This window comes from Apteryx mantelli, chromosome 21 (genome assembly GCF_036417845.1).
Source record: "Apteryx mantelli isolate bAptMan1 chromosome 21, bAptMan1.hap1, whole genome shotgun sequence".
Classification (NCBI taxonomy): domain Eukaryota; kingdom Metazoa; phylum Chordata; class Aves; order Apterygiformes; family Apterygidae; genus Apteryx; species Apteryx mantelli.
This window is the reverse complement of record NC_089998.1, coordinates 6,228,704-6,241,943: the sequence shown is the minus strand read 5'-3', so window position 1 is coordinate 6,241,943 and position 13,240 is coordinate 6,228,704. Positions and strand designations below refer to the sequence as shown.

General features: G+C 48.7%; 1 protein-coding gene across 4 annotated transcripts in view; it reads left to right on the top strand.

Annotated features, from left to right (window-relative positions):
* The first annotated feature begins 6,042 nt into the window (after positions 1-6,042).
* The window catches only part of FUBP3 (far upstream element binding protein 3), a 42,341-nt gene continuing 35,143 nt past the window's right edge, over positions 6,043-13,240 (top strand). For all 4 annotated transcript variants that reach the window (XM_067309257.1, XM_067309255.1, XM_067309256.1 and 1 more), the window contains exon 1: positions 6,043-6,168. In XM_067309257.1, coding sequence (XP_067165358.1) covers positions 6,082-6,168 — 87 coding nt within the window. In that variant the 5' untranslated portion in view covers positions 6,043-6,081. The remainder of the gene's footprint in view (positions 6,169-13,240) is intronic.

Here is a 13,240-nt window from a genome sequence, read left to right as displayed (position 1 = left end):
TTTTCTTCCTCTTCTCCTTTTTTCTTTTTTTTTTTTTTCTCTTTTTTAAGTACCCTGTCAAATGTCATCCGATGAGAAGAGAATTTCAGCTGTCACAACTAATTTCAGTGCGTGTGTGTGTGAAGGTGTGTGTGTCTCGGGAGTGGGGACGGCGGGGGGAGAAGGGTGATGGAGGCGTAGAATCACTCCTCTTCCCTTTTTTTTTTTTTTTTTCTTTTTTTCCTTCCCTCAAAAGGAAGATTTACATCAGAAATTTGTTTCTGGAAGTGTTTAAGGCCTGTAATTTCCTCCTTTTCAGTTGCTGTCTGATGTCTTCTTACTGCCTCGCCTGGCTTTCTCCCCGCAGTGGAGACCCAGCGCCGCAGCCACGCGCGCCCGGGTGCTGCCGCGTGTCGGCGCTCCCTGCTCCGTGCGGGGCTCGCGGGTCGGCCGGCCGGGGCCGTGCTCGCTTTGTGGGGTGCTGCGGAGGCAGGCATCCACGTGCACCTCCTCCCTTGCCTCCCCAGGGCCTCGCTCATGTCCACCCCTCTTCCATCCTCTCTCATTCCTCCTTGTGCGGCTTTTTCCATCCTCTGGCCCATCCAAGCCCTTCCTGACCCATAGGAAGGAAGCCTTCCCGGCGTCGTGGCTTTAGAGGAGCTCCCGACCACGCCATGGCCCGGCCACTGGTGTCTCACTTGATATAAATCACCTTCTCTTTTTGCAAGATTGCTCGGTCTGAGCACCTTTATCCCTCAGTCCAATTCTTGCACAGAAGGTGAGCCGAGGCGGCTCCAGGAGGCACGTGCATCTCTAGCTGGTGGTCAAGGCTGCCAAAACTTAGCTCTCAAAGACAGCAAGGCAGCCCCAAGTGCAGCGATGGGCCTGGCAAAAGGAAGATGTGGCTTTTTTTCTGTCTGCATCCTAGTGCTGGAGACTTTAGGCTTCACATTTCAAAAGCTTTTTTTCAGCCACCTTGAGGGCTGGAAAGCTGGGGTTGGTTGGTTGGTTTTACTTGGTGGCCAAGATTTGCAGGCAATATCCTGACTGCAGCAGCCACATCCTTGAGGAACTGATGCTCCAGTCGCCAGACCTGTGGTGACATCCCAAGCACCAGCGCCACCGACGGCAGGGCTGGACTTTGGGTGAGGTGGGCGCCGGGTTTGCGAGGGACACGTGTTGCAGGCCTTTGTGGCGGAGGAAAGACCAGGGTCCCGCCGCACTTTCGGAGCAGGGCAGGGGATTTCCCCGTGCCTCAGGTGACGTTTCGCTCGCTGGAGGAGCAGATGCTCAGCTGTGAGGTGCACAGCAACGTGGGGAAATGGGAGGCACGTGGGAGGAGCGCGGCTGCAGAAGATGCCCCAAGCGGTGTCTGGCTGTCATCAGGCTGTGTGCAGGGGAAGCAGGGGTGTTTCCGGCTGCTGCAGTGGTGGGGTCAGATCTTTGGAGGCAGGTGAACAGCAGTGAATGGTTTTTCTATGTAGCAAGTCCTCGTGCCAGCATGTCCCAGAGCTGTGCCAGTAGCCTGCACTGCTGGAGGGGAGCAGTGAGGTGAAGGCTTCCCAAAGCCCAGGGCAAACAGGACTCATAACACGTCTCTGGTGTTCCTCAAAGCTGATGCTCTGGTCCACGGGAAGCTCGAGGGGTTGCAGTCCATGGGGGAACTGCTGCCCATCCTCACGCCTGGGTTTCTGCATCCCTGGTTCATCTCCTGGGCAAGGTGCTTGGGACCTCTGCTTGTCTCGGGGCCTGTTTACGAGCTCCTCCAAGCCCAGCCTGCTACATCCAGCCTTACCTGCCCATGATTAGCTTGTCCACGATGCTGCTTCCAGCAGACCATCATCAGGACACCTCCACGCATGGCTCCAGGCAGTGTTTTCTCCTGGCGGAGGCTTGCAAGGTTAGTCCCACTCCCTCCAGGGCCAGTCTCCCTGGGCAATGGGTGCCCCCAAAACATCCAAGAGGACAGGCTGTCTCATACCGTGCCTCTTGCCAAGCAGCCGGTGTCGGGCAGAGGGCTCATCGTAGCGCGCTGACCGCTCATACCTACAGACGCTTTGCCAGGACGTCACTGTCTCGCTGAGCTACGTCTCTCTTGAAGACCACAGCGCACCTGCATCTCTTGGACGGAAACACGCGTCTCGAGGGAGTCTGGCTGGCTGCTGGTAAGTGCTTTCCGCTGTCATCCGAGCTGGCAAAGAGAGCGCGGGGTTAGTGAGCAAGTGGGGTGGGAGATGCTGAGGTCTTTGAACTGCTCCATGAGAAAACTGGGGTGACCCCTCCCCACCCCAGGATCTGCCTGGGAAAACTAGCATCTGGGGAAAGAGTGGTTCCAACGGCAAAGAGCTGCTAAGGAGCAGTGACAGAACGACTGTGCTGATCCGGTTGTATCTTCCTAGCCAAATATAAAAGTGGCCTGGAATAGGAGAGGGAAAAGTCCCTTAATCCCGCAAAGTAGCGCTTCGCAAGACAGGAAGCAGCAAAACAAGACAGAGCCCCGAGCCATCTCTGGAACAGCTGGAGAAACTGTGGTTGCTTGACCATGGTCTAAAGATGGTGGCGAGGCTGAGGTGATACAGATCTACGCATCTGCTTGTTTTAAAATCCTTCTTCCTCCATAATGCTATGTTCCTGCTGCTATAATAAACAGTAATTTTGCTTAGGAAAGTGGTCTAAGCTTCTGAAAGGAGGCAATTTTGGCAATTGGCAAGACCTCTGGTATGAGAGGATGTGACAGCCAGGAGACTGTGCATCTCTCAATAATAAAGCGTGTTCCCTACATAAAGTTTCATCAGGCTCAGCAATTCCTTCCTACTAACGTAGGAGCAAACGATATGCATAAAACTGGAAACAGCAATAAGCAGCAAAGAAGGAAACCAACAGAACTTGAATAATTTGGGTCATAGTTTGAATCTGGAATTTAATATTTTGGCCTGGTAGCTTTGGGAAATTGGGTCTTGGTCTAGTGAAGCTTGTATTATTTCAGGCTGCAGTGGCATTACAGGGCAGGAAACCCAGGCGCGCCATTTCCTAGGATTTGACTTAGCTACAACAGACACAAGCAGTCCTGACACAAAGTCCCACATGGGCTACATTAAACGAACAAAGATGTAAAATACTTCAGGAGTGGCAGCATTCAATGCTACCGTCAAACAGGAGCTGCTATTTTGAGCTCACCTTGTAAACTCAGCCAAAAATAAAGAGTTTGCTGTGGGCTGTAATTTAGGAGATACCATCTCTCACTTTTATGCATATGTGCCTGGGTGGGAATATTTTAGGTCAAGGCTCCCATGCTCCTAAGCTGGGGTGGCCGACCAGCAACGTATCAGCAGATCTGGCCTCCCAGCACATTTAACACTGGCACTGACCCCCTCCTTTTGCTCTCTTTCCTGAGGGTCCCTCGCACTGTTTGGAGACCTGAAGCCTGCTGCCTTTTATCCTTCCTTGTCATGCAATAAGATGTGCCCTTATCACAGGATGAGACGGTTTTGTCATATGGCTGGAGGATACGTGAACATTCAGTCTCGTAACAGGCGTGTGCTTGATCACCTGATAGGATTTGTGCCTATGAAGCAGATCGTGTGACGTGGATGACTATACACTGGCTGCACGATAGCTGTGTGTCCTCTTATACAACAGGGAAGAGGTCACCAAAACCGGCCTCCAGCGCCTCTGCAAGAGGTGGTGTGGCCATCCCAGGAGAAAGGGTGGGTACCCGTAGCTGCTGCGTCCAATAGCCACGTCTGCACGCAAAAATTATCCAGAGAACATGCCACTGCTGCTCTGCAGGAGCCTAAATGAGGCTTGGACACAGTTAGACCCACAAGAAGTGCCACGATCAGTCCGATGTCGAGGCTGTAAGGGTTGTGCACGCTGTGTACAATAGTGCCCCGATCTAGGAATTATCTTTGCATGTTCTTTGCATTAATCCTTGACTAACTGGTCCTTGCATCATCCTGAAGTTCCCTACTTGTTCCTTGCAGTGGGAGGGTTTTGTGACTAAGAAATGAATCAGATCTTGGGGATTTGGCCCAGAGGATGTGGGTGGTGCCAAAACATCTCACAGAGCTCAAATTACTCTTGGAACAGGCCGTTTAATAAAAACGGCGTTGCTCTCTGAACAGGCCTGCACCCCGCATTGTTGCGCTTAGTTAAAAATCTTAGACACCACTGCGACTTCTCCTGCAGACAGTAGGCGCTTGCAGACAGTGACTGTGTCACGTTCCTCCCAAGGCGTAAAATTGCGCTAAAATGGCGCATGTTCATGCACACAGCAAAATTCCAGTCTGGACCTAAACTTTAACAGCCTGACCCTGCCTGTTAGTGCAGTGTGTCTAACTTTGTGATTGCAATGTCCCATGACAGCCAAGCACCTCGTAACAGGCTCAGCACGGCTGTGCTTTGGAAACCACACTCCTCAAATAAATGCATGAAAATAAGACACAGAAACAGGCATTCTGGGACAGTATTTTCACGGAAGGTGTTGAACACCAATTGCTATCGGGGTGCTTCGGCAGGCAGTGGCCACCCCTACAGCAAGAACGGAAATACCGGAGAAACACGCAGCAGTCGGGCAGTGATGGCACAACCAGGCAGGGTTAAGGATCTTGCAGGAGCAGAAAGAGCAGTTTAGGTTTAGAGGCTCTAGCCTGTATTTTGCTGCCATGAAAAGTGCTCTGTCCTCTTGTTCGGTGCTGCGGGCACCAGGACTGACAACTTGAGGCACAAATGAACCCCGCCAAACTCAACCGGCAGCAGTGGCTAAGCACCACTGCACGCACCGAGCGTGGTGCCACGTTATTTGGGGAGAGGGATGGTGTGGGTGGGTCTTGGTTTGCTAACCGAATCCCGCAGGACTTGGAGCAGGGCAGGTGCCTGGGCCGTGCTGCTGGCGCTGCCTCATGCACCAGGAAAGGAAAATGCGGGAGGTTTGCGTGCACAGGGAGGAAATGGGGTTTTGGAGGCCACCACACCAGCGAGAGGGGTCACGCTGTCACGCTGCGCTCCTTGTGGGCTCCGGCACACTGCAGAGGCCGTGTTGCAGGGCTGATGCCGCTGCAAACCTTAGAAAAGTCGTGGTGGGGCCGTGCTCGCCCTCCGCCTCGGTTTGGTCCCGGGCGGTGTTTCCGCCATGGCAATCCTCCCCGTGGCCCTTGCGGGGGGATTTAGGCATGCAGGTGGCATTTCTGTCGGCAAAGCAGAACGGGCTGCGTGCGCAACAGGGGTTAGCAGCCGGTCCCCGCTGCCCCCAGCGTGGGGCGCCTCGAGGCCAGCCCTGTCGCTATGGGGCACGCCGTGCCCGGGGGTGACTGGGGGACCCCCCAGACCCTGCATATGGGGCAGGGGGTGGCAGAGGCTCCTCTCACCACAGGCCCTGCCTCCCCATGGGGCTCGCTGCCCCACCATGGCTCGACACCCTCCCCCACCAGGGGCTCCCCACATCACAGCCCTCATCCCCGCCATGGGGCTCCCCACATCACAGCCCTTATCCCCGCCATGGGGCTCCCCACAGCACGGCCCTGCCCCGCCGTGGGGCTCCCCCAGCCCTGCCCCTGCAGTGGGGTTCTCCCCGCCATGGGGCTCCCCACAGCACGGCCCTGCCCCTCCGTGGGGCTCCCCCAGCCCTGCCCCTGCAGTGGGACTCTCCCCGCCATGGGGCTCTCCACAGCAAGGCCCTGCCCCTCCGTGGGGCTCCCCCAGCCCTGCCCCTGCAGTGGGGCTCTCCCCGCCATGGGGCTCCCCACAGCACGGCCCTGCCCCTCCGTGGGGCTCCCCCAGCCCTGCCCCTCCGTGGGGCTCTCCCCGCCATGGGGCTCCCCACGGCAAGGCCCTGCCCCTCCGTGGGGCTCTCCCCGCCATGGGGCTCCCCCTAGTCCTGCCCTCTCCCGGGGGGCTGCACGTGAGCGGCCGTGACGTCACGGCGCGAGCCCCCCCGGCCCCGCCCCGCGCTGCCCTCCCCCGTCCCGGCGTCCCCTGCCCTCCCCCTCGTCCGGCCCCACTTCCGGCGGAAGCGGGGGGCTCTTTCCCTTTCCGGGTGCGGGTCCCCGGGCGGAGCGGCGGGACGGCGCGGCGGCGGCGGCGGGCGGGCGCGGGGCGCGTGTCATGGCGGAGCTGGCGCAGGGGCAGAGCGCAGCGCCCGTGGGGATCAAGCCCGAGGGGTTCGTCGACGCTCTGCACCGGGTCCGGCAGGTAACCGCCGGCTGGCGAGCCCCGCCGCGGGGCCGGGGGCGGGAGGAGGCCGCGGCACCGCCGCTAGGCCGCGGGGCTGAGGCGAGGCGAGGAGCCGCCGGGAGGGGGAGGACCGCGGCGCCGCTGTCCTCTCCCGGGAGCCCGGGGCCCGAGGCCCCTCTCAGCCGGGCCTGGAAGGGCCTGGGGCTGGGGCTGTCCCTTCCGGGCCGCCGGGGAGGGGAGCAGGCCGTGGGGCGCCCGGCGGAGGGGCTGGGGCGGCCGCGGGGCTCTCTGATAGTCTCCGTACCGCATGGCTTGGGACCGGGGCTTGTGACACGGCAAAAACACTGCTTCTCGGGGAAGGAGGCAGTTTCCAGCCTCTCCTCTGCCAAACTGCATTTTTAAACTTTGCAATGGGTAGGGGTGAGCTATCGCTAATTTGTTTTTTAAACAGAACCTTAATTGTGCTCTAGACTAGTCAATAGAAACTCTAACAGAAGGAAAGTCTTGCTTTTCCTCCTCAGAGGAAGAGGGAAGGGAGTGTGAATTACTCTCCAAAGGAATCTCAGAGCTTGTGCAGTGCCAAAATGGAAACTTTAGAAGAAAGACCTGAACCCTGCAAAAATCATGCTCTTGTGTTTAATATAGGATACTGCAAACATTTGTGTGTTCTGAAGGTTGTGAAAAGTGGCTTCAGAAACGAGAAGCTGTTGCTTGGCAAGCTCTGCTTGTTGTATGGATTTTGTGACTGTTCATCACACTTCTTGTTCCATGTTTATCGCAGGTGTTTATTCCATCCTTGAACAAGTTGCTCTTTACTTGTGCTTAGTAACCACATATAATATGTAACAAGGAATAATACGGCTCACTACTAGGACCAAGGCCCACCTGATGCTTGAAGACTCTGACTTTATTGTCTTTCCAGTGTTACAGGCAAGGTGGGAGAATCTCCTTCTGTTGCCCAGACTTCCTTTCTTTTTTTTTTCCTTTTTTTTTTTTTTTCATTTAACTGAGAAGCTCCTGAAGAAAGTAAGCTGGACCATAAGACCTTTCAAGTGATCGTTCTAATGGAACTTAAGTGGCTTACAGTCGCTTATGGTTTGGTTGTGAATCGGTATGGCAGTAAATGCTTGTTCTGTACTGTCTTCAGTAAACTGTACAGAAGCAGTAGCTGTTGTAGATGAATATGTTGCCCCTTTCCAGAAGAACACACAAGCTAGTTTGCTCTTCACCTGTTGATTTAAAGCCTTATATCTAAGCATACGTATTGCAGTATGTAGCAGACGAGTTACATGTTAGCTGTGTCCCAGATGAGGCAACATGTCACATTTTTCAGTGACTGACAAGTGCTGTGGCCTTGATGGTATGTGATGTCTGAAAGCCTTGCTATTAGCCCAGGATTACCTACTTGATGCAGTTGAAGTGGGAGGTATTGCAGCTGTGTTTGCCTTGACTTGGTCCTCTATTACTGAAGGCCTCTAATTGCAAAAATATCTCATTGAATATCTGATAATATTTTCTGCCTGTTAGCAGTTGAATAATCTTTGAATAACCTGTTTAGAAAGAAGAAAATAATTCATTATTCACTGATCAGTTGCAGCTTGTTGAAACTATTTTGTGAATGTACCGAAAGTGCCACAGTATGTACCATTCACCTGATCGGTAACGGGTTGCATGTTAAAGTGGAACGCCTAGGACTGTGTTAAGCTGAAACGCAGAGCTACCTGAAAATTGATTCCGATCTGTCTTGTATGGTTGCTGTTGCCAAATTTGTAGGGAAGGTTAAGGTGCCTCATATGTTCATACATGAAGGAGATAGAAAAATTCCATAAGCTTTTTACAGTTATTTACTCTCATTTTACTGATCTTACTGGTTAAGTTCATTGTACTTTGAATATGTTGGGTTTCTGTGAGCCTACACCGTAAATTAGTCTGAACTGAAAGGCTTCAGAACCTTCAAGGCTGCCAACTTCAAGTGAGGCACTATAGCGTAGCAATCTCTGTGATATCTTTCTCACCGAAAACAAGCGTGTGAGAAATGTGAGCTGTACATGTGTTCTCGCGAGTACAGTGGCCTACATTTTTGTGCAGTGAGTTGCATGCTGCCTGCTGAATGTGATTTTCATTAATATTTGTGGGATGAAAAGACTCATTTGCAAGTGCAAAACAGTATTCCGCCTTTATTTCCCTTCCTTCTTTTCTCCTCCCCCTAGAAGTGCTTGATTTAATCTAGTTCTATAGAGGCTTTGTAGGGAATTAGGTAGTCTTCTACTGCCCAAGTATTACAGGACTAAATAATTGTCATTAAGGACTTGTTACCAAATATGAATTAAGATGGTCTTAGTTCCCCAGTGGACAGATATTTACCTCAACAAACCTAGCAATTTGCGATGAACCCTTTTGGCTGAGAACCAGCTGGGATGCAAAGGCACTTACCCCTAACGTTTCTCTGGAGGTGATGGCAGAGTTTTCACTGAATATGTTTAAAGCTATTATTTGCCTGAGCTACACTGATGTGGTAGGTAGATGTCACGTTTTTTGGTGCTTATGACCAGTGTCATAGCCTTTTCTTGAGTATTCCTTTTGCTCTAATGGGGGAGTAGAGGAAGAAAATTTCAGTCTTAGTTCTTGTTTCCCCAGCTTGGGTATGGCATCCCTGGTTTGATATCTGAACTCTTTCAAAGTTTAATCTTACACTTAAGACTAGTAATCAAATTTACTAAATTCAGTTCTCATGAGGGCCATAACACTAAACTTGAGCTATAGTGTATAGTGCTTAGTTATTAATAATAACTAAATTATTCAGGATAACAAAGACTTTCCTGATCAATCATAGTAACTGCATTCTTCAAAGACATTGGGAAGTGAGCTGACATAAGAGCAAGAACTCTAATACCTTAGAAAGAAGTAATACGTACATTGCTTTTGATGTCTGCAATGGATTTGCTTGGACTTTTGTATAGTTTTAAATGTTTGAGGTGTAATAAAAAGCATTTTTTCAAATGAATGCTAAGGCTTTGAGGTAGGCTGTCCTGCTTCTTCTGTACCAAGTCCCATTTGAGTGGATTAACTTTTAGCTCATATGTAGTGATTAGTCTGTATATTGAAGCAGCTGGTCTTAAGCAGGGTGACTTTTCTGTCGCATTTTGGAGTGGGGGGGACGGGAGAGAATGTTTGTTCTCCTTTTGAGTAATGGATAGGAAAATAAGCAGAACTCGGTACTTTGGACAAAAACGAATTTCTATTGGATAGTCTTTGAGGCTTGTTCTCGTTGACAGAACACTGTCTTGCTTGGTTCATAACTCTCTCCTGTTTTCCTTGGCAGTTTTATTTTCAGTACAACACATTCATCTGCAGCGCTAACTGATTCCCTCTTCATATATGTCCTTTTCATAATCTGTCTTATGTACTGTCTGAATCTGAATGTCTGGGAAAGATACAAAGATGATGTAGTGTGTTGTCTTGGGTACCTTGGAAGCAGGTGAATGGCCTGAGACTTACTGTGAGTTGTATCAGGTCTTGCATGTAAAATCCCTTTTTAATATCAGGCTTCCACTTCTAACTTTCTGCAGGGAGAAGGAAGGGTTTAAGACTTTCTTCTCTTTATTCCCTTTTGGACTATTCTTTCAGATCATCTTCAAATAGTTTTAGGGCAGGTATTTGCTATTACTGTAGTATTTAGAAAAACCACCTGTGACATGCCACTTAAAGAGTTGTGGATGTTTTCCCCACTCCCTGCAGTGCTCTGGAGAAATGGCTGTCATGCTAAGTTGAGTATTTTGCTTGAATAATGGGAAGAGTAACAGAAGCACTAGAATTGTCTAAAGATTCAGATGACAGTGCTTCATTTTTTTTACATCCTGCTAATATCTGGAATTGGTGATATTATTAGTTGCTGTTCTTTTGCAGAACAGCATGGAAAGCTTCTTCCCAGAAGCTAGGCATTTCTTTTGAAAGCTGAATTCTGCAGATACTGGTGGTGTGGGTCTTGTCTGGCAAATAAGTTTGATTTCAGAAAGTGTTTAGATATTGTACTGTTTTAAAGGGGGTTAAAGGTATAGGAGGATAGAAATGCAAGATATAGCAAAAAAAAAAAAAAAAAAAAAGGTACTTAAGAGTAGAGCTTTCCATTTGCATGAGTGGCTTCGTTTTATCTTCCTCTTAAATTGCAAAGCTCAGGCAACTTCCCTGTGCCCCCCTGCCCCCAACTTTACCATTGCAGTTCTGTAAGTCAGGTTTGTACTGTGTCCTTTAAACTGTTGTTGGGAGAGACTGATTTGAGGGGGATTCAGTGCAGCAACAGTTTCATGGTAGTGATGCTTTTTCCATTGTATTTTAGAGCTCAACAAAATAAATGTGTTGGGTTAAAAAAAAAAAAAAAAAAAAGCCTGACGGCTGACATGCAGAGGGACAAAAGTGGTGGCTAGCAGTACATTACTCAAGGTCATTTAGTCAGATAAGGGCTAGGTCTGCTTACTTTTGCTGTGTTCTAACTTTTGTGCTTATCTCCCAGCTGAACCTGTAGTAAAAACTGAGGTTCCCATTGTAAATTGAACATAAGAAGTTAAAACTTGTTTTAACTGCTATATCTATTTTGAAAGCGTAATGCTTAATTTTGCAGGGTATTTTTCGTACTGTAGTGACATGGCTTGTTGTCTGTGTGTAAGCCAGTGGCAGCTGGGAGGCTTTAGAGATAAGGGTATAAGGTGGGGGGTTTTAAGTGAAAATGGCATTGGCTCTCTTATTTTGACCTTTCCTTTGAGGGTTACATACAGGGGAAATAGTTGTGCAGTAGGCATGGGTGGGATTTATAATACTCTCCTGTTCCAGGAGCTGACAGCCTTAGTGCCAGTGATCTGTTTGTTCGCACCTTTGTGCTTCATGCCAGCTTCCTTCTGTAGGCCAGCTTCGGATATCTACAGACTTTTCTTCCCCCTGAGTGTGGGATGTGTGATTACAGATCCAAACTATCAGCTTACAGTGCTTTCTCTCCCAAGTAAATAACTACTAACAGGAAGAGAGTTCATGAAGGGCACGTTAAAATCGAATGTTCCAAAACATGCCAGGGTATGTTACAGCTGACACAGTCCCTTTTGTGTAAGTTTGGATTGTAAGTTATGGCATGAAAGCTGTTAATAGATTGTTATAAATTATTTTTAAAACTTTATTTTTCAGTTTTGAAGTGGTCAGGAAACATCTATGCTCTTCGTACCTTCATTAAACTCCTCTGCATCCCAGACATACGGGGGAAGCATGTGGGTAACGGGCTAGAATTGTGGATGGGAGATAGCATTCGACATAAAAGCAGGGCATCACCTGACCCTTCATAGTATGGAATGGATATGGGCTGGTCTGTGCTAATGCTTTCAGAACTGTATTTCTGTGGGCTTATCAGTTTTTGAAGATGTTGATAACCAAGATGCTTTTCATCAGAAAGCTTTGCTGCATGATCACTGTGCTAGTCCCTATACTAAAACTAGGTTAAAACTGAACATCACTTCCTCTTTGATGGGCTCTATGTTGGCTTCACCTTGGGTTTAACTGTCCAGTGTTATATTTTCAATTATTCATCCAAAAAACTGTCAAAATCCTGTGGGTAAAAGCGGGAAGTCAAGATTGTATTCTCAAGGTCCTGGCATTTCTGATACATCAAGGTGGTTGTCTATCTAAAGGAGAACAGGAGGGAATGGAATATGAGAAGAAAATAGTCAAAACTTGGAGCCCTTTTCATGCAAGGCATAAAAGAGAATGTTTTCTTTTCTAGTCTCTTTCTAAAAGCAGTGCCCTCAATCCATAGAGGTTATTTCAAATAGCGTTTTTTCACTACCCTGTGGTTCTGAATCTTGGACAGTTGTTTATTCCACTGTAGCAGTTGATAGTGTCAACAACCTGAGTTTTTGTAGCTGTCTTTCTGTTGCAATAAAACTTTAAAATTTTAGAAACACCTTTTTGTCATTTGCCCTTGGCTTCATTTAAAGCATATCTGTATAAAATGCTTTTTTCATCTATTCTTATTGCTTATTCTCTGTTAAAATCCCAATTATAATATAGTGATATAAAAATTGATTGGTGTGAAAATGCTTGATGGAAGATTTAGTTCAGAGGGGGAATAAGCGGGAAGAACAATCAGACTCCTAATAAAAATCCTGTTCAGTGATTTTCGTTTTGTTGGGAGGGGAGGAGAGCTATGTAGAATACAACATGCTTATATTTGTTCTGCAACTTCTTTATCTTGTACTTGCATATTAAAGCAGGATGTCTCTCTGTAGGCAAGGGGTGCTGTGAGACTTCAGTTTGCATGTCCCTGACGGGTATTAATTCAGGTGCAGCACTGAACTAATGCGCCTTTATGGTTTCCATACCAGGGTTGGCTTGCATCCAGTTAGCTTGGAGTGCAGGTGAAAGAGCTTACTTCTGTCAGCATCCATCCATATAGATGTCTCCCAAATGTCATTAGAGATGAGCCTAACTTTTCACTGTTATTAAATGATGTTTATATCTCTCCACCTGTTTTATTTGCTTAACTCAGTACTCTTGCTGTGATACCTGAATGTCTCTTCTTTCCTGTAAATGTCCTTATTCCGTTTTAGCTTGGCAGAGAATGGTTATTACCCCTGCATAAAGGTTGGAAGCTGAGGAACAGCCAGTGTTAGTCATGTTTGTGTTATAATGACCTCTGCAGGAAATTGAAACTAATTCTGGACTAATAGTTTGCCCACTAGCTTATTTTTCGTACAGTAAACACAGGGTAATCCAGTCTCTTTAACAGGGAGATGCCAGACCTGTCCTTGTGGTGTGTATTTTCACATTCTCCTCCCCACAGTCCCCCCAAGCTGATGTGCAAGTGTGCATTTCTAAATTTCTGGATATGCACAGATGCAGCAGAAAGCCTGTGTCCTCCTACATGGCTATGGTGGTGGCAGCTTCTCCAAGACAAAGTTGGTTGGCTTGAACTCTCCTCATGGTTGGATCCTGCTTCTCAGCTGTCCTTTGAATGAACCAGGCTAAATATAATATTCCAGGGAGTAAATACATACTCATGACGAGGAAGGGGAGCTGGGTGAATGCAGTCTTAATGAAACAAATACCAAAA